This window comes from Bufo bufo, chromosome 2, assembly GCF_905171765.1.
Source record: "Bufo bufo chromosome 2, aBufBuf1.1, whole genome shotgun sequence".
Taxonomy (NCBI): Eukaryota; Metazoa; Chordata; class Amphibia; order Anura; family Bufonidae; genus Bufo; species Bufo bufo.
The window spans coordinates 239,772,322-239,799,836 of record NC_053390.1 but is presented as its reverse complement, the minus strand read 5'-3'; the positions used below and the strand labels follow the sequence as shown (position 1 = coordinate 239,799,836).

The 27,515-nt window shown below is 40.3% G+C and overlaps 1 protein-coding gene across 1 annotated transcript in view; it reads left to right on the top strand.

Moving 5' to 3' along the window:
* Positions 1-1,645: 1,645 nt before the first annotated feature.
* The window catches only part of GALNT9 (polypeptide N-acetylgalactosaminyltransferase 9), an 832,217-nt gene continuing 806,347 nt past the window's right edge, over positions 1,646-27,515 (top strand). Inside the window, exon 1 of the mRNA XM_040416273.1 lies at positions 1,646-1,886. Coding sequence (XP_040272207.1) covers positions 1,646-1,886 — 241 coding nt within the window. The remainder of the gene's footprint in view (positions 1,887-27,515) is intronic.

Here is a 27,515-nt window from a genome sequence, read left to right as displayed (position 1 = left end):
AATGGCCAGATTGGACCAAGCTGACAAGAAGGTGACAGCAATCCACATAACTATGTGTTAGGACACTGGTATGCAGGAGGGGACATCAGACCATACCAGGCTCCACATTGAGTGCTCTGCTGCACTGTTCAGATGTTAGTCAGAATCCATTTTTCCTAGGTTCACTGGCTGAGCCAGATGGCAGTAATGTAACACATTAGGTCACTTAATGCCAATTAAGCATTGTTGAAATGCCAAAAACACATCTAAAGCTGATCCTACCTAAATAATAATGTGCCCAGTATACTCTACAGACCTGCAAAACCATCATATCCCAATTCTACAATGCACATTGGGTGCTAATGAAATGCTAGTTTTGCAGCATGAATATGTAAGGAACCAATCTGTAGCAATGTGTGATGCCTTAATATCAACATGGGTGAGACTAGCATTTCCCCATATGCTGAATTCAAACGTGTGTGTGTGTAATATATTGTATACTGCTGGGATCTACATTTGCTTCTAGAACAAATGCAATGATGAGAGGAGCAGAAGCATGAGAAAAGGGTTAATGCTGGCTGTATTCTATGAATGCTGATGAGTTTTTCGACGTCACATTGCACAGGCGCTCTCTGCTGGAACAAAGGCATACAATCACACAAATACACTTACATAGAATAATACACACAGACATCTACACACGTAAACAAAACAGGATTACAAAAGCAGGAATACTATTGAACTCAAGTATTTCCTACAGAGCAGTTTTCCAATGATATGTTCTCTATGGCAGCTAAATCTAAGGTGCTTTCCTAGCACATACTATTTAGAGGCTGCAGTCTGCTTACAAGCTGCTTTCACATCATAGAGAAAACCAGGGACGGGAGGTGGTGCTGAAATAGACAGCTCCCAGTTCCAGACCAGCACAGAGCACTGGAGAGCTCAAGGAGGATCAAGTGCTGAATGAACAGCTCCCTATTCCAGCTCACACAAAGCAGAGAGGAGGGATGTGGTGCTGAAAGAATAGCTCCCTATTCCAGCACTGGTACCAGAAGGATGTGGTTCTAAAAGAACAACTCTGTAATCCAGCACTGATACCAGAGGGATGTGGTTCTAAAAGAACAACTCTGTAATCCAGCACTGATACCAGAGGGATGTGGTTCTGAAAGAATAACTCCATAATCCAGCACCGATACCAGAGGGATGTGGTTCTGAAAGAATAACTCCATAATCCAGCACCAATACCAGAGGGATGTGGTGCTGAAGAACAACTCCACACTCCAGCATTGATACCAGAGGGATTGATGCTGAAGAACAACTCCATAGTGCAACGCTGATACCAGAGGCATGTGGTGCTAAAAAACAGCTCCTGAGCTTTTGGAGGGCACTACAAGAGTCTTCTGTACTCTCCAGTCACATATATACATGTGTACCTAGATCCCAGTGACTGTCTTTTAGTGTAGATGTCTTCTCCACAACAGACTGTTAAGGGTGTAGCTGTATATTGTTGTGGAGCAAAAGCGTCAGCTTCAAATGTATCAGATTCTTTTCCTTGCACTACATGATACGTTACTTGGTTTCTTCATTTCTGGACTTCTCTGCTGGGGCTCAGTGTAAATGAGAGACTTTACTTGGGATGCCCTGATGCTGGATCTCCACAGATTTCATGGCGGTGGCACGAAAAATCAAAACTTTGCTGACTGTGAATATCCTGGTTTTTGTGGGGATCATCCTGTTTTCAGTTTACTGTAGGATCCAGGACAGATCCCAGGAGCTGGTGCAGATTGTGAGAAGTTCTGACCGCAGAGTAAGGAGCAGGAACACCAAAGTGGGAGCTTTGATTGACCGAGAGTCTATTTTGCAAAGACTGGATCACCTAGAAGAAGTAGTTTACAACCAACTCAATGGTAAGAAGACCTTTGTATTTAGAAAATTGTCAGATTTGTAGCTATTCTTCTGAGTGTGCATTTGCTGTACTTTCTGGGCCTCTTTGTGTGTCTGGGTGGGATACTTTTATTTCATACTTTTAATGTAAAGGATCTAACACCAAGTAGCTTGATAATTTAAATACATAAAAAAAATATATTGAGCATTTAAGCAGTGAAATAGATTTCCCTTTGGATATAAAAATGTAATTCATTAATTGGAAGTGCAACCTAAACATAATATTCTGCATTACACAATGTGTCAATATTTTCCTGCTGTGATTATGGTCTGTATTTATGTTTTGTGACTTTTTATACAAACCATAAACCATAGTCTAAACAAACCATACTTCCACATTGCAGATTATTGATCGCATTTTTTTCCCTATGTAGGCACATCCATTGACCTTGGCCAAATTCCTGCATGGGTACATGCTATGGGTTTTAGCTGTTTGAGTGCATGTAACTAATAGAAGCACTAATGCTATTTGAAATAATAATTTATAGTAACAGATCATATAACCGGAAATCGTCTACCTGATAGTGGAAACACAATTTTTTAAGTCCTTTAAAAGCTTTGCTAAATGTTGGTCACTGCAGTGGAGCAAAAACATTCATTTAGTGTAAAAGGATTTAAAAGCAAAAGGTCACAGTGCAATCACAGAATCCTCAGAAATCCTAGTACTTAAGGGACCCCTAGCTTTAGACATTCAGTCTTCTGTTAAATAACATTGGATGTTTCTATTGATTGATTTTGGTTTGTGCCAAATAAAATGTCTCCCTAACATAATAAACCAACATTTCTTGGTTATGTAAGGGAAATGCAATTGCTACAAAGTTATAATTTACAATACATCCTAGCTCACCAAAGTTATTAATCCTTTCGAAGCATTGTAATTGAATAATGTCCTTCAGACACCAAAGAGGTTAATGATGGCAAAACCATGTACCTGAGTTATACTGCTCTGATGAGTCAATGATAGGAAGGAATATCTGGTTCAAAAACAATTGATTTATTGGCTTGTTTCATTATGCAGTATATGCATAGAATGTTCCATATTCTCTTAAGAGAGCAACAAAGATATATTGTTGAAGCAGTGGATTTAGATATTGACAATGCATTGTTAAGTAATTGACAGTTACAGAATTTTATGCAAGAAATCTTGATGCCAGTGCCTACTTTTATTAAACTGAAATGAGAAGTGCACATGAAGTGTAATACACTAGTTTAACTAACATGTCATGGGCTCATTGTATGTTAGTTTAGTTACATTGAATAGTTCCAATATGACAAATATAAATATTAATAAAATTAAATTTAAAAGATTTATTTACTACGTGATAAAATGTATCTTCTAAACATGCAATATTACAATAAATAGCTGTAAGAATATTATATTTATACATTGTGTAAACTATTTCAAATGTTTAAGTTATCATGGCGCATCTTGTAAAATATCTGTAAAGACTACAAAGTTAGTCAAGGAGTAAATGGATCCATGCATTGAAAACAAGTTATAGGAATGTACATTTTTAGTAATATCCACCAAAAGCTAGTCCCTTGGATTTCATAAAATCCATTTAAATTGCTTTATTCTGAGTTCTTCTTTATAGAAGGTAACAGAACTTTCATGAAGCTTTCCCAACTGAGTCTGCCAGTGAGATTGTTTTGTCTGCATACTGTTCTTTATAGATATATTTAAGATTTTTTTTTAATAACACTGCTGTAGAAAAGGATATGTTCACTTGGAACATTTACTCCATACTGTTTTCCCTCAGCATTAATAAGCCATGATCAGTCAACTCACATCTAAAACGCATCTTTAACTTCAACTTCCAAAGACATAAACACAATATATGATATGATAATCTCCAAAAACAAAGCTAACATAAGTGAAATCAAGTAAACTATCTAAGTTTAGAGAAATAATAAAGTTGCAAAAGAATAGTGGTTTTCTTTATCTCCTGGGTAGTTCTCAGATGACACAAGTGAAGAAACAAAATAAGCAAAAAATAAATACAAAAAAAAAAATAATCAGCTTTACAAAATGTAAAGTAAAATGGACTCCCTTGTAAGAGCAGAACGTTTCATTATGGTTAAAGAAGTGTATCCTGCTCAACACTGGTAAAATTTTATAATGATATTTCTATTTTATTGCCCAAATAAAATCTACACTTACATATGATAGAAGCAAATCTGTTTTAATGTTTAGAATATATGTGTCATACAAACAGTTTCTTTCTAGGAAATGATGTATCTCTATAAGCAGAACTGTGTGTGTAGGTTGTTCACAGTCTATACTTTATCAGATACACCTGGCTGCATTCTAAGCTTCTACCATCGGGTTTTAGGAACCTTAATTGCAATCACTGCCAATATATTGCATTAGCATACAGGGTCAGACTGCTCTACCAGAATACCAGACAATCCTCCAGTGGGCCCAGGCTCTGATGCAAAAGTGGACCCCAAAGGTCCAGGAAAAAAACAAAAACATTTGGAGCTACCCTTGGAGATAATCACTTGCCACTAGGGTCTATTTCTTTGATTCAAACCCTATTAGACATTACTGATGATATAGGGCTCTGAGAATAATTTCCTCTGGTGGGCCCAAGGAACCCCAGTCCAACGCTGTTAGTATCTATTTGTGATATCAGACATGGCTGTGAGAACCATATAAAATAGTCTGGTCTCAATAGTATACACATAGGTGCATAAAAACTATTTGGAAGCTGTATATACAAATTAAATGGACAGATTAAATTGACAGTTAATTACATCTGCAAAGCAGCTTGGTTGAATCAACATCTCATCACATGTGTTATCTGATTGTCCATTCAAGACCTGAATACTTGTTTATCCTCTGCATCAAACTATAACAGTACTACCTACAGTATCTTGATAAATATTTTGCTGATTTCACAAAATGTTGAATATCTAAATGCTATATTCTGTTTGAAAACTGATATATATATATATATATATATATATATATATATATATATATATTTTATGGTACTGATATGGATTCTAACTTTTTTATTCATTGCTAGATATCTGCTTAGCATCCCAACTACAATGTTCCTATGATGTTGTGTTTACATAATGCAAATGCATGGCATATGGTACAGTGAATAAAATAATAGTTATATAATTGTATAATATTATGTTTAAAAACAATATATATGTCCATATGATGTACAAATATAAAATGCAATGCAGTGAACAGGATACTAATGTTCTATAGCTGAGATCACAGATGACTATAGGCATAGGGTATGCAGCATATCATGTGCACAGGCATGATGGGATCTGCAAATGTCAAAAACATTTGGCTTGCCAACAGGACAGTATTTTGTTCAATTGTGAAATCTATGTATCAGAATTAAAGCTTTAATTTAAGTAACATAAATATGGAAATGCACTAGAGGGCAATTATCCACTTGTAGGAAGACCTTGCTGATGCAACTGAAAAAGAAGACTTCCTGGAGTATTGCTCCTTAACAGCTTAAGGCATATACAAAAACCGATACGTTAAAGGGGTTTTCCAACACTTAAATACTGATGACCTATCCTCTGTATAGGTCATCAGAATCTGATCAATGGGGGGGGAGGTCAGACACCCTGCAACAACACTGATCAGCTTTTTGAGAAGGCACTGGTGCTCTTGTGAGCGCTGCAACATTCTCCATGCTCATCAAGCACAGCACCATTCATTGTATAGCAACTGTGCTTGGTATCACAGGTCACCTATATGGGGCTGAGCTGCGCCTAGGTCATGTGACTGATGAATGTGCCACCACTTGGCCTAGGGAAAGCTGGAGAAGGCCACAGCACTACTGAGAGTGCACTGCCTTTTCAAACAGCTGATTGGCGGGGGTCCCAAGGCTTGGACCCCATCAATCAGATTCTGATGACCTATCCAGAGAATAGATCATCAGTATTTAAGTCTCAGCAAATCCCTTTAAATAGATGCCTCAGACAGTCATACAGTATCATCCATCACCATAGAGTTCCAAGCTATAGAAGGTGCAGCATAAACATAGCCAGCATACCTGAAGCTGCCATGTAAATTTCAATGTCACAAATGACAACCCTCTGACCAAAGTGAGATGTTGCTACCAAAAGGAGATTTTGCTTAGCTTGAGATGTTGTTTCAGAAGAACCAGATGAAGGTAATATGCAGTATGGTCTTGTGAGAATTAATAGGTCTCGCAAGATCATGCTGCAGCTGAATGGTGAGATCCTCATAGCGGGGGAAAACCTCGCCTTGCAAAAAAAAACAAAATGATTAGCCACAATTTTGTGACTAGTCACTTTTGATTGACGTGTGGTGCTGGAACTTTAGCAGGGCATAACTGAAGAATAAGGGGCTTCAGGAACATAGTTTAAAGTACACCATGCATATACAGGCAGCACAGATTTTTTTGTTTGTTGACATGTCCTCTTTAAGTCTTATTTTTAAAGTTCATTAGTATTGCTAAATAGTCATCAGTGTATGTAATACGGATAAAAGTTTAGGAAAGTTCAAAGGTCATTTTCAGGAGAAGATTTCAATCCAATCAATGTACACTATATACAGTATTTGTACATAAATACTGTATATAGCGTATAGTGAAATTTCTCTGCATCAAGTTTATGATAGGTGCAAATATATCCTGTGTGTGGTCGTTATGTAATTTACAAATTATACATACGATACTAACCCTTTCTCTCTTTTGTCATCTCATTGATCTACCATTAAATGTATTAGTTGTTATTTTCATTACTTTTTCTGAAGTGTTTTACTTTTCGGCTGGTGCATGGTAGATATTATTCGAATAAACATTTCCATCCCTAACACCTAAGCTGACAGCCAAAACATGCACTGAATATTTTCATCTCATATGTAAATAGAACAAAGCTTTGCTAATAGTCGGGGCTGGTAAAATGTTCTATTAGCTGCCAGACAGCATTGCTCGATCAAGATATTTTCTTCATTAAAAACTGTAGTGGGAATAAAATTGCCCTTTCTTTCCATAATCATTTTTATGCTGATTGTTTCCAATACAAGAAAAAAGCCATTATTTCCCAACCAGAGCATAACCTCTTGTGCCAAAAGCACTTACGTTGCCAGGTGAAGATTTTACAGTAAATGCCCCCACCCTCAATAAGTTCATTGTATGTTCCGAGAACTCTGAACCAATTAAGCTTATTCTTGCTATGCTGCAAAGTTTGTAATATACTTTGTGTATTAATTTCTCACAGTGTTGAAGATCTATGATTGCGGTCATTCAATATAACCTTTACAGCTTACTTCCTGAGAAAAGGAATCTGTCCTGGCCATGTGAGTAATACATAAGTACAGCTTCTCCGGGCCCTGTAGTAGTGCGCTGGTGCCGTGTGCCAAATTTGAGCCCATGTGCAGTAAGCATCCATTCAGCTAAAGCAAATGTACTGCACATGTGCCAGAGCGATATTACAGGGCCAGATGAGAGGATGCAGATGCCTAGTTCTCTCAGTCATGTGCAGGGAGGTGTGAAAAACAGAGGAGCTGAAGTGCACCAAGGGGCAAAGGCCCCAGATGCAATAGTGAAGTCATATCAGCAACATGGGACTGACAGAGCCAATCACTAGTCTTAGCAGCTCATCGCGGAGGCCAGTGATCGGCTGCAGCATTCACGTGTTGTCAAGTCGCTGCAGCTGGGTAAACAAAGCCCCAGCTGCAGAAGTCTTATGTTGTCAATGTAACTTCAATGTGGCAGCCAAGTAAACCAACCCCAGCAGGGAGAACCGAAACAGTGCTGGATCTATTATGCTAAGTACTGGGACATGTCTGATTTCAGACCATTTCACAGCATTGTCCAGTTTCGTGCTAATAGTTGTCGAATATCTTCTATATAAAAAGAATCTTTATATAAAAGGAGAGGATCAAACAAAAAAAATATATAAATTATATGATCCTTCAAGCGGACATAATCGCCTCTAAGTTCTTTTATCGAGTATCTTAATTTGATTTGTGCAAGCAGTGAAACAAAGGGACAATTGTCTATGCAAAAATATACATGTAATTTATTATACACAATGCAAACAAAGAATATAAAATCAAAACAATTGCAAAGACGAGCAATGAAGCTATAAAATAATACCCAAAATATGCCACACGGTGGTGCTAACACACCCCTATCTCACCAGCACACTACAACTTAAAGTTACCAATGACAACAACAATGCTATACTTTTAACAAACAGACCAATAATTTATATACCAGGAGAAACTTAGGATTTTCTGTTTACCAAACAGGCTATAACAAAACACGGATTATTACAGGAAAAATAAATGTTATCCCTTGACTCCCTTGACTCTGGCCAATCAAACATATATGATATTAATATAATAAAATATCCAGCTCGGCAATCAGACTAAGGAAAATAACTTTCCAAGGGTTTAGTCCTCTTTTCAAATAATGTCAGATCTTCCATTAGCAATATGCATCTTTGCTAAGAAAATAATCAGAATTATGGAGGCGCCTAACACTATATATTCCCACAGTATGGGGACTTTTGGTTATATACCAAGAGAAATATCTTATTAATATCATGAGCAGTAAACACAGTATACGTTACCGGGTCAGAGGTGGATAGAGTTTCAGATGGGACCAGTTCTCAAGAACCTTCCTAGTAGCCAAAAAATAATCCAAGTTTCTTTTGGTATATTTTACTTGTGGTCAGTTTCCTTTGTGAGTTTTTCTTTTGGTTTTTGTGAGTGAGGTCCCCTGATGCTCTGCACATGAGTAATTATTCCCCACCTTATCTAAGAATCATCCCCTTCTGGATTAGGGATTTCCAATCAAGTAAGGTGGGTGTATTCGTATGCTAATAACACAATGATGTCATATTAACCCTTAATATGCTAGATGGGATGCTGCCCATCTTCCCCCAGATGGCAATGTTGTACTGCAGATGAATATCACAACCTTAAACACTAATTCTAAATACCTAATAATATGTTCACAAGACCTTCTTAACCTCTTCAATATACATAACCTAGACTTGTTGGAGTCACTGTCTTCTCCTATCTTTTTGAATATATGTTAACGGATAACGGTACAATGGCCTTGTTACTCAGCATCTGGACTTGTATACTTTACTTGTCCACATGGATGAATAACTACCTTCTGAAATAACATTTAACTCTTCTCAGAAATCCAATTATCAGAAACTTACTTCAGTGTTTCTGTATCTTCTACAGGATACATTCTAAATGACACATACATGGTACAATATATATATAAATTGATACATGGTTACACATAAATAACACATTATATGAATCATTGGTTAAAATATGTTGCAAATCTAAATATACCATACAGAAATATATAGAATATAATTATGAATATATGAATTGGACCTCACACAGCAGATGTGTCTTAAGGATATAAATTCTTATCTTGTCGTGGCTTATCCATTAAACAAACATTGTTCCCTTCAGACAGACATGTCTGGAGAAACTAGTATACTCCCCATAGATAAACACATATCTTTTAGCAATAACTTTTAAAATATAATGTCTGTTCATATTCACGATGACTCTTATATAAACTGAACTTGCCATGAACTCATCTTGGCCTCTTCAGCCACATAACAGAACTGGTTCAAGCTGATTTACTCATAAAGGCAATGAGCATTCATTTTGGCTATAATATCTTCAGATAATACTGTATACTTATGAAAATGCACAACATAGTGGAAAACTCCTTTAAATATTCTTGATCACAACTTTAATTATGTTGATACCTTCAACACAACAAAAATTATAATTCTATCTTTATTTAGACTCCATTACTAAAAAATAAAATAGTATAATAGTTTAAATTATCTGGGGCACCCCCACATGACATAAAAAAAACTGGAGCCTGCACCACTTGCCAATACACAAACACAAGCATTATATGGCATTTATAGTAGAATTAACCGCTTGGCTGGAAGTTGATGCTTGGTTGCAAGACATAATGAAACTGATGAAGTTGGATATACCATGATGAAAACAGATGATGTATGAAGTCTAAAGAAAGAATTAAAGAGCATGTCAACACTTACAATTAAGCCAGATATCACATAAATACATAAAATAGTGTGATCAGGAAAATACTAACAAGCACACATTAAGAATATTGACTTCTCATCACTACAGCTTTGCTGCATGTGTAAAATGCAAACTCCTGCAATTATATGTCACCACAACACATTATGTGTTATATAGATTATAAAAACAAATGGAAAGTAATGAGCAATACCAAGCCTTGAACAGAGGAATAGAAAAAAAGGAAATGTCCCCTAAAACTAGAGAACTAATTAAATTCGAGATACTCTAGGAAATTAATTAGAAGTTAATAAGCTAAAAAAAATGTTCTGATATATACAGGTACAGAAGCTTACATTTGGTTATAATGAGGTGTGGAAATGGCAATTTAGAATTTAATTTAAATGATTGTTTCAGTGTCATCTGAAGAGGAATAGATTATTATAGACAGCAAGCTACTCTAAAGAAAAGCATGTTTGGGAATTGTATAAATGAAGTCAGGGTTGATGGTAGAAGCTAAAATTTGGATTAAATGTCCCAACATATTTTGCACTACTTTGCATGGATTATGATCACTCCTCACACACCATGCAGAATCGTGTACAAAATAAAGGAAGCATTATTGATCTGACTGGTACTGTGTTCCCAGTTTTACTGGTCCCTACTCGACACAGGAAATGGCAGGAGATGCCTGCTCAGCCAATCCCTGTTGGAAGCAGGTCACTGTTGCCGTCAGTAATTGTGGGGATCTCCTGCCATTTCATATGTCTTGAGTCGGGAACAAGAAGCTCAGATCAGCTGGAATCCAGTAAGCATCAGAAAGCCAACAAAAGAATCAATTAGGTGGCTAATGCTTCTTTTATTTTATACACTATTCTGCCACTTATCTAAAAAAAAAAAAAATTCATCGTGCTGGACAACCCCTTTAAGTCTATTAGTATGTTTTTGGAATATTAATGGAAGCCCAACAAATCTTAGGGAGCACATTCAAATTACATACAGAATCTTCTGTTTCTGGTCAGATCTATACCTAGAAACCCATTGATACAAGGCAATAGAGCCAACCTGTAACTTTTCGTGTTTTCAATTATTGTGGCTGTTCTAGTGCCTACAATTCACAGATGATTTGCCATGTAAAACATCCTAAAGTAGTCACTTCAAATGCAGTCTACTTCAAATGCTCATCTCCCCAGTCAGCTGTAAAACTAAACTGTTAAGTCTCATGAATGTCTGTGAAGTCCAGATAAACTACACACATATTCTAAGAAGGTATCAGCAGAATATTTACATTTACCTTTTTGGTGATGAATCGAGACCAAAGATGAGCAAATCGATTCTAATTGGATTCATGAAGATTTTCCCAAAATTTCGTCCACCAAACAAAATCGATTTGCGTCAGACAAATGTGATTTGCTTTGGACATATAGTTCAAGGACATTTTACCACAAACATTGCATTTCTATATCCATGTTAGCGGATGTATTTCTGAATCAGACTGTGTAATGCAAAGACATTTTATGACAAAAAACTGCAGTTATAACTGTGCTATTGAAGGCATAGTTCAAAGACACTTTATCACATACTTTGCATTGTTACAGTTGCAAGAAAAAGTATGTGAACCCTTTAGAATTATATGGATTTCTCCACAAATTGGTCATAAAATGTGATCTGATCTTCATCTAAGTCACAACAATAGACAATCACAGTCTGCTTAAACTAATAACACACAAAAAATTTAATGTTACCATGTTTTTATTGAGCACACCGTGTAAACATTCACAGTGCAGGTGGAAAAAGTATGTGAACCCCTAGACTAATGACATCTCCAAGAGCTAATTGAAGTGAGGTGGCAGCCAACTGGAGTCCAATCAATAAGATGAGATTGGAGGTGTTGGTTACAGCTGCCCTGCCCTATAAAAAACATACACCAGTTCTGGGTTTGCTTTACACAAGAAGCATTGCCTGATTTGAATAATACCTCGCACAAAAGAGCTCTCAGAAGACCTATGAATCAGAATTGTTGACTTGTATAAAGCTGGAAAGGGTTATAAAAGTATCTCCAAAAGCCTTGCTGTTCATCAGTCCACGGTAAGACAAATTGTCTATAAATGGAGAAAGTTCAGCACTGCTGCTACTCTCCCTAGGAGTGGCTGTCCTGTAAAGATGACTGCAAGAGCACAGCACAGACTGCTCAATGAGGTGAAGAATCCTAGAGTGTCAGCTAAAGACTTACAAAAGTCTCTGGCATATGCTAACATCCCTGTTAGCGAATCTACGATACGTAAAACACTAAACAAGAATGGATTTCATGGGAGGATACCATAGAGGAAGCCACTGCTGTCCAAAACATTGCTGCACGTTTACAGTTTGCACAAGAGCACCTGGATGTTCCACAGCAGTACTGGCAAAATATTCTGTGGACAGATGAAACCAAAGTTGAGTTTTTTGGAAGAAACACACAACACTATGTGTGGAGAAAAAGAGGCACAGCACACCAACATCAAAACCTCATTCCAACTGTGAAGTATGGTGGTGGGGGTATCATGGTTTGGGGCTGCTTTGCTGCCTCAGGGCCTGGACGGATTGCTATCATCGAAGGAAAAATGAATTCCCACGTTTATCAAGACATTTTGCAGGAGAACTTAAGGCCATCTGTCCACCAGCTGAAGCTCAACAGAAGATGGGTGTTGCAACAGGACAACGACCCAAAGCATAGAAGTAAATCAACAACAGAATGGCTTAAACTGAAGAAAATACGCCTTTTGGAGTGGCCCAGTCAGAGTCCTGACCTCAACCCGATTGAGATGATGTGGCATGACCTCAAGAAAGCGATTCACACCAGACATCCCAAGAATATTGCTGAACTGAAACAGTTCTGTAAAGAGGAATGGTCAAGAATTACTCCTGACCATTGTGCACATCTGATCTGCCACTACAGGAAACGTTTGGTTGAAGTTATTGCTGCCAAAGGAGGTTCAACCAGTTATTAAATCCAAGGGTTCACATAATTTTTCCACCTGCACTGTGAATGTTTACATGGTGTGTTCAATAAAAACATGGTAACATTTAATTATTTGTGTGTTATTAGTTTAAGCAGACTGTGATTGTCTATTGTTGTGACTTAGATCCATATCATTCCAAAGGGTTCACATACTTTTTCTTGCAACTGTATATTCATGTTAGCGGACATATTACTGCATCAGGCCATGTAGTTCAAAGACATTTTATTACAAAAATTGCTGTCATAATTGTGAAAAGTTCAAAGACATTTTACTATAAATATTGCAGTTATATCCATTAGCAGATGCATTACTCCATCAGACATGTAGTTCAATTATATTTCACCTCAGAAATGGCATTGCATACCCATAATATTGAACACATAGTTTAACCACTTCACATCCGCCCATAGGATATAAACATCCTATGGGTGGATGTTTATCTGTGAATAGACGTTCTGGAACGTCCATTCAGAGATGGCAGCTGCACGCTAATCATGCAACTGCCGAGTGGAGTGCATGCTGTCAGTGACAGCAGGGCAACCCAGAGAGTGGGCAGGGAGAGTTCCCATGTGTCCCTGCCTTCTAGATCGCTGTATGCGCTTCCTGTCCCGGCCTGGTGGTCATGTGACCACCGGGGCCGAGGGAGTGCAGGAGCTGTCGGGTCTTCCATAGACGTCGATCAGCCCTGCACTGAGGCTGTGCAGCATTGTATTCTGCTGTACAGCCTCTCTGGGGGCTTTATTTCCCCTGTAACTGGGGCTACTATGTCAGCCGCATCCTTAACAACCAGCTCTATAAAAATATCACATGACCTAACCCCTCAGGTGAACACCGTAAAAAAAATTAATTTAAAACAGTGCCAAAAAGCAATTTTTTGTCATCTAACATCACATAAAGTGCAACACCAATCGATCAAAATGGTGTATGCCCCCCAAATTAGTGCCAATCAAACCGTAACGTCACCCTGCACAAAATGAGACCCTAAATCAGACAATCGGTCACAAAATAAAAAAAGCTATGGCTCTCAGACTATGGAGACACTAAAACATAATTTTTTTGGATTTGAAAATGCTATTATTGTGTAAAACTTAAATAAATAAGAAAAAGTATACCTATAAGGTATTGCCATGTCCATAACGATCTGCTCTATACAAATGTCACATGATCTAACCCCTCAGGTGAATGCTTTACAAATAAATAAATAAAAACTGTGCTAAAACAACCAATTTTTTGGTCACCTTGCCCCATAAACTGTAATAATAAATGAACAAAGAATCATATGTACCCAAAAATGGTACCAATAAAAACGTCAACTCTTCCTGAAAAAAAAGAACCCCTGCACAAGACGATTGGCAGGAAAAGAAAAAAATATGGCAATCAGAAAATGGAGACACAAAAACATATATTTTTTTTCAAAAATGCTTTATTATGTAAAACTGAAACAAAGAAAATAGACATATTTGATATCATTACATCTTTAACAACCTGCTCTATAAAAACAGCACATGATCTACCCTGTCACAAAAAACATAATATAAAGCAATTAGAAATCATATTTACCCCAAAATAGTACCAATAAAACTGGCACTTTATCCCCTAGTTTCCAAAATGGGGTCAGTTTTCAGGAGTTTCTACTGTAAGGGTGCATCAGGGGGACTTCAAATGGGACATGGCATCTAAAAACCAGTCTAGCAAAATCCTGCCTTCCAAAAACCGTACGGCGCTCCATCTCTTCTGCGCCCTGCTGAGGGCTCTTTCATCAGTTTACGACCACATGTGGGGTGTTTCTGTAAACTGCAGTATCAGGATAATAAATATTGAGTTTTGTTTGGCTGTTAACCCTCTATGTGTTAAAGAAAAAAAATGGATTAAAATGGAAAATCTGCCAAAAAAGTGAAATTTACAAATTTGATCTCAATTTTCCTTTAATTCTTGTTGAACACCTAAAGGGTTAACTAAGTTAGTAAAATCAGTTTTGAGTAACTTCAGGGGTGTAGTTTCTACAGTGGGGTCATTAATGGGGGGTTTCCACTATTTAAGCCCAACAAAGAGACTTTAGACCTGAACTGGTCCTTAAAAAGTGGGTTTTTAAAATTTTCTTAAAAATTTTAAGAATTGCTTCTAAAATTCTAATCCGTCTAACGTTCTAAAAAAATAAAATGACATTTACAAAATGATGCCAACATAAAGCAGCATATTGGGAATGATGACTGATAACTATCTTATGAGTAGGGTTGAGCGAACCCTATCTGTAAATTTCGGGTTCGTACCGAACTTTAGGATTTTTGGACCCCGGACCAGAACCCGAACAAAGTTCGGGTTCGGCGCTTTCTTGGCGCTTTTTGAAAGGCTGCACAGCGGCCAATCAACAAGCGGTTAACTGTCTGACCTTAGACGCCATTACAGCCATGCCTACTAATAGCATGGCTGTGATTGGCCAGAGCAGCATTTGACCCAGGCTCTATATAAGCTTGAGTCACGTAGCGCTGCACGTCACTCTGCTGTTACAAGTGTAGCGAGAGGATGCTGCTGGACTTGTGATTTCAGGGAGAGAATAGGAGAGAATCTAACTCAGCGATCTACAGAGAAATAGTTGTGTGGGTGCAGGGCACAATCGTTTCACCCTGCCCTGAGGCCATTGACCAAAAAAAAAATATAACTTTTATAATTCTGTTAGTTAGGTGGGTGGCGGCGGCGGCCATTTTATGCAAGCTCAGTGCACCAGCACTGCATCTGAGCTTTTGGGACATTGCAAATCACCATTTTTTTGGGCCAAACTACAACATCTGGATTAGTCAGTGTGCAATTTAAGGTAGAAATGCACCCATCATTTTCTGGGGTTTTAAAAACACACTTTTTTTGCCAAAAAACTGTATTTTCCTGATCTGCAAGTGTTAAATTCAAGTTTAATATATACAGCTTTCATATTCTGTTTCCAAAAAAAGACTTTTTTAGAAATCTACAACATCTGGATTAGTCAGTGTGCAATTTAAGCTAGAAATACACCCATCATTTTCTGCGGTTTAAAAAACACACTTTTATTTTTTTTTAAAACAGTATTTTCCAGATCTGCAAGTGTTAAATTCAAGTTTAATATATACAGCTTTCATATTCTGTTACCAAATAAACCCTTTTTTAGCAATCTACAACATCTGTATTAGTCAGTGTGCAATTTAAGCTAGAAATACACCCATCATTTTCTGGGGTTTGAAAAATACACTTTTTTTCTTCCAAAAAACAGTATTTTCTAGATCTGCAAGTGTTAATCTATACAGCTTTTATATTCTGTTACCAAAAAAATACTTTTTTTGGCAATCTACAACATCTTGATTAGGCAGTGTGCAATTTAAGCTAGAAATACACCCATAATTATCTGGGGTTTGAAAAACACAATTTTTTTTAAAAAAAACACTATTTTCAGGCCTTGCAGCATAAGCACGTGTGAAATTACAGGCTTATATACTGCTGGCAAATTCAGTTGTTAAATAAACACTTGTTTGGGCACAAAAAATTTAGTTGGCAGCCTTTGATGCAGATGTCATTGTGAGATGCACCCTTAATACATGTGGGTTACATTCAGAGATTTTAAATACCGCCATTTGGTGCACCAATATTGAATTCAGGCCTACACTGGTTCAGGCCGTGTGAGATACACCCCCTACATACAGGGGTTTAATTCAGTTATTTGAAATACAGCCATTTAAAATACAGCTATTTTGGGCAAAGACATATTTAATTTAGGCCTACACTGGTTCAGGCCCTGTGAGATACTCCCTCTACATACAGGGGTTTGATTCAGGGATTTGAAATACAGCCATTTGAAATACAGCTATTTTGTGCAAAGAAATATTTACTTCAGGCCTACACTGGTTCCGACCGTGTAAGATACCCCCTCTACATACAGGCATTGAATCAGGCATTTGAAATACAGCTATTTAAAATACAGCCATTTAGGGCAAAGAAATATTTAATTTATTCCTACACTGGTTCAGGCCCTGTGAGATACTCCCTCTACATACAGTGGTTTTATTCAGGGATTTAAATACAGCCATTTGAAATACAGCCATTTAGGGCAAAGAAATATTTACTTCAGGCCTACACTGGTTCAGACCGTGTGAGATACCCCCTCTACATACAGGGGTTTGATGCAGGCATTTGAAATACAGCCATTTGAAATACAGCCATTTCGGGCAAAGAAATATTTAATTTAGTCCTACACTGGTTCAGGCACTGTGAGATACTTCCTCTACATACAGGGGTTTTATTCAGAGATTTAAATACAGCAATTTGAAATACAGCCATTTTGTGCAAAGATATATTTACTTCAGGCCTACACTGGTTCAGACCGTGTGAGATACCCCCTCTACATACAGGGGGTTTGAATCAGGGATTTTAAATACAGCCGTTTGAAATACAGCCATTTTGTGCAAAGAAATATTTACTTCAGGCCTACACTGGTTCAGACCGTGTGAGATACCCCCTCTACATACAGGTGTTTGAATCAGGGATTTGAAATACAGCCGTTTGAAATACAGCCATTTTGTGCAAAGAAATATTTACTTCAGGCCTACACTGGTTCAGACCGTGTGAGATACCCCCTCTACATACAGGGGTTTGAATCAGGGATTTGAAATACAGCCATTTGAAATACAGCCATTTTGTGCAAAGATATATTTACTTCAGGCCTACACTGGTTCAGACAGTGTGAGATACTCCCTCTACATACAGGGGTTTGAATCAGGCATTTGAAATACAGCCATTTGAAATACAGCCATTTTGTGAAAATATATATTTACCTTAGGCCTACACTAGTTCAGGCCGTGTGAGATACCCCCTCTAAATACAGGGGTTTGAATCAGGGATTTGAAATACAGCCATTTGGAATACAGCCATTTAGGGCAAAGGAATATTTACTTCAGGCCTACACTGGTTCAGGCCCTGTGAGATACCCCCTCTACATACTGGGGTTTGAATCAGGCATTTGAAAAACAGCCATTTAGGGCAAAGAAATATTTACTTCAGGCCTACACTGGTTCAGACCATGTGAGATACCCCCTCTACATACAGGGGTTTGATTCAGGGATTTGAAATACAGCCATTTAAAATACAGCCATTTAGGGCAAAGTAATATTTACTTCAGGCCTATACTGGTTCAGACCGTATGAGATACCCCCTCTACATACAGTGGTTTAAATCAGGGATTTGAAATACAGCCATTTGAAATACAGCCATTTAGGGCAAAGAAATATTTACTTCAGGCCTACACTGGTTCAGACCGTGTGAGATACCCCCTCTACATACAGGGGTTTGAATCAGGGATTTGAAATACAGCCATTTGAAATACAGCCATTTTGTGCAAAGATATATTTACTTCAGGCCTACACTGGTTCAGACCGTGTGAGATACTCCCTCTACATACAGGGGTTTGAATCAGGCATTTGAAATACAGCCATTTGAAATACAGCCATTTTGTGCAAAGATATATTTACCTTAGGCCTACACTAGTTCAGGCCGTGTGAGATACCCCCTCTAAATACAGGGGTTTGAATCAGGGATTTGAAATACAGCCATTTGGAATACAGCCATTTAGGGCAAAGGAATATTTACTTCAGGCCTACACTGGTTCAGGCCCTGTGAGATACCCCCTCTACATACTGGGGTTTGAATCAGGCATTTGAAAAACAGCCATTTAGGGCAAAGAAATATTTACTTCAGGCCTACACTGGTTCAGACCATGTGAGATACCCCCTCTACATACAGGGGTTTGATTCAGGGATTTGAAATACAGCCATTTAAAATACAGCCATTTAGGGCAAAGTAATATTTACTTCAGGCCTATACTGGTTCAGACCGTATGAGATACCCCCTCTACATACAGTGGTTTAAATCAGGGATTTGAAATACAGCCATTTATAATACAGCCATTTAGGGCAAAGAAATATTTACTTCAGGCCTACACTGGTTCAGGCCCTGTGAGATACTCCCTCTACATACAGGGGTTTTATTCAGGGATTTGAAATACAGCCATTTGAAATACAGCCATTTTGTGCAAAGAAATATTTACTTCAGGCCTACACTGGTTCAGACCGTGTGAGATACCCCCTCTACATACAGGAGTTTATATCAGGGATTTGAAATACAGCCATTTGAAATACAGCAATTTTGTGCAAAGATATATTTATTTCAGGCCTACACTGTTTCAGACTTTGTGAGATACCCCCTCTACATACAGGAGTTTGAATCTGGGATTTGAAATACAGCCATTTGAAATACAGCCATTTTGTGCCTACACTGGTTCAGACCATGTGAGATACCCCCTCTACATACAGGGGTTTGATTCAGGGATTTGAAATACAGCCATTTAAAATACAGCCATTTAGGGCAAAGTAATATTTACTTCAGGCCTATACTGGTTCAGACCGTATGAGATACCCCCTCTACATACAGTGGTTTAAATCAGGGATTTGAAATACAGCCATTTATAATACAGCCATTTAGGGCAAAGAAATATTTACTTCAGGCCTACACTGGTTCAGGCCCTGTGAGATACTCCCTCTACATACAGGGGTTTTATTCAGGGATTTGAAATACAGCCATTTGAAATACAGCCATTTTGTGCAAAGAAATATTTACTTCAGGCCTACACTGGTTCAGACCGTGTGAGATACCCCCTCTACATACAGGAGTTTATATCAGGGATTTGAAATACAGCCATTTGAAATACAGCAATTTTGTGCAAAGATATATTTATTTCAGGCCTACACTGTTTCAGACTTTGTGAGATACCCCCTCTACATACAGGAGTTTGAATCTGGGATTTGAAATACAGCCATTTGAAATACAGCCATTTTGTGCAAAGAAATATTTAATTTAGGCTGGTTCAGACCGTGTGAGATACACCCTTTACATACTGTCATTCTATTCTACTATTAATTAAACACCCATTTAGGGCAAGATCCTAAATTCGAAAAATATGAGGAGAGCGTCAAATAAGGGACGTGGCCCAGGTCGTGGTGCTGCTGGTGGAGCTCCTGTTGCAGGGAGAGGACGTGGTCGATCTGTGCCAGCTACACGCAAAAGGGAAATCCCTTCCTCAAGTGCGAGTAGGCGACATGACCTGCAGCTGTATTTGGTCGGGCCTAATGCTGCTCTACGAATGGTGAGGCCTGAATAAGTACAGGCGTCTACCACCCAGTCTCCTGCTGAAAGACCACAGTTGGCACCTGCAGCCGATGTCCATCAGTCTTTCACCTTACCCCCTTGCAAATCAGCCAAGCAGTCTGAGCCCCAAGTCATGCAGCAGTCTCTTCTGATTTTTGATGACTCTGTTAGCAGGGTTTCCCAGGGCCATCCACCTAGCCCTGCCCCAGAAGTGGAAGAGATTGAGTGCACCGATGCCCAACCACTTATCTTTCAAGATGAGTACATAGGAGGACTATCGCAGCACGTCTCGGATGATAACGAAACACAGGTGCCAACTGCTGGGGCTTTCGAAAGTGTGCAGACCGACAAGGAAGTCAAGGGTGAAGACTGGGTGGAAGATGATGTGGAGAACGATGAGGTCCTCGACCCCACATGGAATCAAGTTCATGCGAGTGACCGATGTAGTTCGGAGTAAGAGGCGGTGGTCGCACAGAGCCACCAGCACAGCAGAAGAGGGAGCAGGGTGCAAAAGAAGAGCGGCTGTCCTCTAGACAGTACGCCTCCTACTGCCCACAACAGCAAGGGACCGAGCACACCAAAGTAGTTCCCTGGCGTGGCAGTTCTTCAGACAATGTGCTGACGACAAGACACGAGTGGTTTGCACGCTGTGCAATCAGAGCCTGAAGCGAGGCATAAACGTTCTCAACCTGAGCACAACCTGCATGACCAGGCATTTAAGTGCAAAGCACGAGCTGCAGTGGAGTAGACACCTGAAAAACCAGGGTCTCTGGCTCCTCCTGCTTCCTCTTCTGCTGCAGTCGCGGCCTCTTCATCCACCTCTGGAGTGACAGTGCCACCTGGCACCCCGGAAACAGAGGATCTGCCAGCAACACCAACACCTGGGTCACCAAGCATCTCCACAATGTCCCACGGAAGCATTCAGCTCTCCATATCCCAAACGCTGAAGAGGAAGAGGAAGTACCCCCCTACCCACCCGCGATCCCTAGCCCTGAATGCCAGCATTTCTAAATTATTGGCCTTTGAAATGCTGTCATTCCGTCTGGTGGAGACGGATAGTTTTAAAGGCCTTATGGCGGTGGCTGTCCTACAGTACGTTGTGCCCAGCCGCCACTACTTTTCAAGGCGAGCCATCCCTTCCCTGCACAACCAAGTAGGGGACAAAATCAGGTGTGCACTGCGCAACGCCATCTGTGGCAAGGTGCACCTGTTTACGCATACGTGGACCAGTAAGCACGGTCAGAGCCGTTATATCTCCATAACAGCACACTGGGTAAATGCAGTGGCGGCTGGGCCTGAGGCGGATAGCAGTTTGGCGCATGTCCTTCCACCACCGAGGATTGCAGGGCGCTTCAGTTTGCCTCCTGTTGTTTCCTCCTCCTACTCTGCTTCCTCATCCTCTACCAGCTCCTCATCCGGTCAGCATAACACCTTCACCACCAACTTCAGCACAGCCAGGGGTAAGCGACAGCAGGCAGTTTTAAAACTTATCTGTTTGGGGAAAAAATCCCACACCGCGCAGGAGCTGTGGACGGGCCTTGAACAACAGACCGATGAGTGGTTTGTGCCAGTTAGCCTCAAGCCCGGTCTGGTGGTGTGCGATAATGTGCGAAATCTTATAGCAGCTCTGGGACTAGCCGGTTTGACGCTCATCCCTTGCCTGGCGGATGTGCTGAATTTGGTGGTGCAGAGATTCCTCAAACCTTACCTCGATATGTCAGAGCTGCTGCATAAAGTGCGGACCGTCTGTGCGCGCGTTCTGCGTTCTCACCCTGCTGCTGCTCGCCTGTCAGCGCTGCATCGTAACTTCGGCCTTCCCGCTCACCGCCTCATATGCGACGTGCCCACAAGTTGGAACTCCACCTTGCACATGCTGGCCAGACTATGCGAGCAGCAGCAGGCGATAGTGGAGTTTCAGCTGCAGCACGCACGGGTGAGTCGCTCGACGGAACAGCACCACTTCACCACCAATGACTGGGCCTCCATACGAGACCTGTGTTCCTTGTTGCGCTGTTTCGAGTACTCCACCAACATGGCCAGTGCCGATAACGCCATTCTCAGTGTTACTATACCACTTCTATGCCTCCTTGAAAAAACGCTCCTGGCGATGATGAAAGAGGATGTGGCACAGGAAGAGGAGGAGGAAGAGGGATCATTTCGTAGGGTGTAGGGTTTCCGGCCAGTCATTGCCAAGTGGCTCCGAGGGTGGGTTTCTGCACCCACAAACCCAAGGTACACAATTGTCCAGCCAGGGCACAGTTCAGGAGGATGACGAGGTGGAGGATGAGGAGGAGGAGATGGAGGAGGAGGAACCATGTTCACAGCAGGGTGGCACCCAGACCAGCTCATGGCCATCACTGGTGCCTGGATGGGGGGATACAGAGAACACAGACGATACACCTCCCACAAAGGACAGCTTTTCGTTGCTTCTGGGCAGCTTGGCACACATGAGCGATTACATGCTGCAGTGTCTCTGCAACGACCGCCGAGTTGCCCACATTCTAACTTGTGCTGATTACTGGGTGGCCACGCTGCTGGATCCCCGTTACAAGGACAACGTACCGTCCTTAATTCCGTCACTGGAGCGCGATTGTAAGATGCGCGAGTACAAGCGCACGCTGGTAGACGCGCTGCTGGTGGCATTCCCACCTGACAGCGGGGGCACAGTGGAAGCACAAGGCGAAGGCAGAGGAAGAGGTCGCCAACGCAGCTGAATCACTGCCAGCACCTCAGAAGGCAGGGTTAGTATCGCCGAAATGTGGAAAAGCTTTGTCAGCACGCCACAACAATCAGCACCACCAGCTGATATGGAACGTCTTAGCAGGAGGCAGCATTTCACCAACATAGTGGAGCAGTATGTGTGCACACGCCTACACGTACTGAATGACGGGTCTTCCCCCTTCAACTTCTGGGTCTCCAAATTGGGCACATGGCCTGAGCTTGCCCTTTACGCCTTGTTGGTGCTGGCCTGCCCTGCAGCCAGTGTATTATCTGAACGTGTGTTTAGCACGGCAGGGGGCGTCATCACAGACAAGCGCAGCCGCCTGTCCACAGCCAATGTGGACAAGCTCACATTCATTAAAATGAACCAGGCATGGATCCCTCAGGACTTGTCCGTACCTTGTGCAGAATAGACATGTATACCGGCACTAAGCAGGCATTGTTATACTGCAGCGCAATTGCTCATGTTTGTATTTTGGATATTTCACACTCTTTTGGAGTGTTCCTTAATTTTACAAAATTAAATTAAAACTAAAAACCTGTGTTGGCTATCTCGTCCTCCTCCACCGCCGCTTCCACCTACTACGCTACATCCACCGCCTCCTGAAACTCCTACTCCATATGGAACTCCACCTCATAAATCAATTTTTTTTTTTTGGACGTGTTTTATTTTATATCATTTCACTAATTTGTCATTTACATTTTATGGTGAAATTAACCAATTTTTGGGTGTATAGTACCACTGCTATACCTAGTAGGCCGGTTAAAAAATAAATAAATTGTCATTTATATTTTAGGGTGAAATTAACACATTTTTGGGTGTAATATACCCCTCCTCTACCGAGTTGACAGCTTAATAAATTTAAATAATTTTTCAGTTACATTCTTGGGTTCACATTATACAATTTTAGATGTGAATAAACACCTGCTATGCATAGGTGACAGGGAATAAAATTTTATAAATTATTCAGTAATTAATTCGCACCACATCCTTTCATTCATTGCTTAAACTTTGATAAGTTGTCACACTTTTATGGTTTAATAATTTCTCCCATATTTCAACTCAAATTTTAAATTTGAAAAAATGTATCCTTCCTTGGATGTGGTCTCTCTTTCTCACGCTCCCTGTCTGGCCTGGAACCCTGATTCCCCGCCACCCGTGATCACCATGGTAGGCGCATAAAAGGACATCGAAAGTTGATAGAGCAGATATCAAATTGGATCGTGAACATCACGGGGATGTGCGACATGGTGGGGCAGTAAGTGTGCACACGCCTACACGAACTGACTGACAGGGGTCAGCCCCTGCATCTTCTGGGTCTCCAAATTGGGCACATGGCCTGAGCTTGCCCTTTACCCCTTGGAGGTGCTGGCCTGCCCTGCAGCCAGTGTATTGTCTGAACGTGTGTTTAGCATGACTGGAGGGGGTTATCACAGGTTATATTTCCCAATGTTTTGGGGTGTACCTTAATTTTAAAAATAAAATTTAAAACCAAAAACCAGTGTAGGCTACCTCCTCTTCCACCGCCGCTTCTACCTACACCGCCACACCCACCGCCTCCTCAACCTCCTACTCCATATGGACCTGGTCCTCCTAGATCAAGATTATCATTTTTTATTTTTACATATTTTATGTTATTTAAAGTCATTTCCCTATCCACATTTGTTTGCAGAGCACTTGCCATGCTCTTAACCACATTTTGACGCCATTTGCAGCCCTCTAGCCCTTTCCATGACATTTTTACAGCCATTTTAGTGCTCAAAAGTTTGGTTCCCCATTGACTTCAAAGGGGTTCGGGTTCAGGGTCAAGTTCGGGTCCCGAACTCGAACTTTAACTTAACACCATTGAGAGGTTGCCTCCCTACTGGATGAATATTTTGAGTTGAATAACCATCCTCCCCTCTCACCTCAGTTTTATGGGACGCACATAAACCTTTCATAAGAGGTCAATTTCTTAGTTTAGGATCCCACTTGAAAAAACTCTGAGAGAGAAATATTGATGCCCTCCTCTCTAAAATAAAAAAAACCTTGAGGCTACACACAAACGCTCCTTGTCTGATTCGCAACTTCAGGAACTATCTAATTTGAGAGCAGAATTGAAAGCTTTATTGCAAACCAAATCCGCTAATTATTACCTCAACATTCAGCACAAATTTTTCGCCCATGGCGACAAAACAACTAAGATCCTGGTGAGTAGAATCAAGGCCAGAGGAGCGGATAACTACATACACCAACTATCCTCACCCAGTGGAGATCCTATTTTCTCTTCTAATCAAATAGCTAAACAATTTAGGGACTTCTATGAAAAACTATACAACCTTCCCCCACCCCCCTCCCCCGAATCTCATCCTTCCCTTGTTTCCGCTTCTCTTGAATCGACCACCCTCCCTTCACTTACCGAACCTCAAAAACGTTCTCTGGCTACCCCTTCACCATAGATGAACTTTCTACAGCCCTTTCCCAGATGCCTTTAGGCAAAAGTCCTGGCCCTGATGGCCTTCCGGCCTCTTACTATAAACCCTTAAAGAAACAACTTTTAACTCACCTCCTCAATGTTTGTAACTTATCCCTACAAGGCGGTCCGCTCTCCAGAGACATTATGACGGCCCACAAGGCCCTGATACCCAAAGAGGGAAAGGATTCTAAGCTATGCTCAAATTACAGGCCTATTTCTCTTCTGAATATAGACCTCAAACTTCTAGCCAAAATGCTGGCCAATCGACTAGCAAATTTCCTTCCCCTCTTGGTGCATGGGGATCAGGTAGGCCTTGTTCGCAATAGAGAGGGTAGAGATAACACAACTAGAGTTATCAATGTGTTGTGCCATGCTAAACACACCTCCTCTCCACTCCTTCTTAGCACAGATGCTGAGAAGGCATTTGATAGAATCAACTGGGACTACCTGAAACAAGTTTAGTTGAACGTCGGCCTATCTGATCCCTATGTACAGGCTGTCTTTGCTATGTATGCTCAAGCCACAGCCCTTGTCATGGTCAATGGAGGCCTATCCCCACCTTTGCACATACATAATGGCACCCGCCAAGGATGTCCCCTCTCCTTTTTATTTTAGCTATGGAACCCCTTTTGGCCACTCTCCGCGCAGACTTAGGCATTAAAGGCCTGAACTTGGGTGGCAGAGAACACAAGATAGCAGCCTTTGCCGATGACGTAATGATAATGACCACCAACACAAGAGACTCTCTCTCCTATATACAACGACATCTACACCATTATGGTATCCTATCTAATTTCAAGATTAATGCAAGTAAATCTCTGATACTTCGTAGTGGGATCCCCCTCCGATTAAAACAATTACTGATGAAAGATTCCCCTTTCAACTGGTCCTCCCCTACCATCACATATTTAGTAGTTAAAATTAGCCTTCATATTCCGGACCTTTTCTCTCTCAACTATACTCCTCTTAAGACACCCATATTCAATGCTATTGATAAACTTCTAACCTATGCCCCAACGCTCTCCTGTTTCGGCTGTAAAAATCTCCTCACTTCTCTAATCCTTCCTCGTCTCACATACCTTCAACAGGTTTTGGCAATCCTTGTGCCCAAGTCCTATTATACCTCTCTTAAACCAAAATTTAGGGCCTTCATCTGGAACGGGAAAAAGGCGAGACTCTCATATGCTCTTCCATCCCATTCTCGGCTGACAGGTGGCATTGGAATTCCAGACCCGGAGCTGAATGGGAAAGCAATACTAAACGAAATACGAAATTCTAGACATAAACCTTGGGTGGCACTGGAACAAAGCATCATAGGTAAACCTACACCTTATATTCCGCTCTCTGCTTATCCAATCATAAAAGCCACATTGGATGCCTGGAGTTGGTTGAGATCTTCCCACTGCTCCTTCCCCTTTCCCTCCCCATTACTTACAGTCAGTGATATCTTAGGCACGTCCTCTTCAACTTTGCTCGACTCTTCTAAAGGGGTTAGATCATCCCCCCTCCCTATCAATTCTCTCCTCGAGTTACCAGGTAATCTGGTCAGCTCGGATATTTTGCTTGACTTGCTTAACCCCCACCCCTTTGTTGCATCTGTCAGTGTGAGATACATGGGTTATATACTGCTTTCATAATCTGTTATTAAAAAAAAAAAACACCCATTTTAGGCAAAATACCTAATATTGAAGCCTTTGCTGCATCTGTGATTGTTAAAAACAAGCTTGAAATACAGCAATAATTTTCTGGGTTTTAAAAAACACCCTTTTTGGGCAAAATTTTACAGCCCTTGCTGCATCTGTCAGTGTGAAATTCAAGCGTTATATACTGCTATTCTGTTATTAAAAAAACACCCTTTTTGGGCAAAATAATAAATTTTACAGCCCTTGCAGCATCTGTTATTGTGAGATACAAGCTTTAGATACTGGTGCTCTATTCTGTTAATAAAAAAAACACCTATTTTAGGCAAAAATAAATAAATTTGCGGCCTTGTCTGCATCTGTCAGTGTGAGATACAATCTTGAAATACAGCAATAATATTCTGGGTTTAAAAAAAAAACATTTTGGGCAAAATACTTAATATTTCCGCCCTTGCTGCATTTGTCATTGTGAGATACACGCGTTAGATACTGGTGTTCTATTCTGTTATTAAAAAAACACCCATTTTGGGGAAAAATATTAATTTTGCAGCCTTTGTTGCATCTGTCA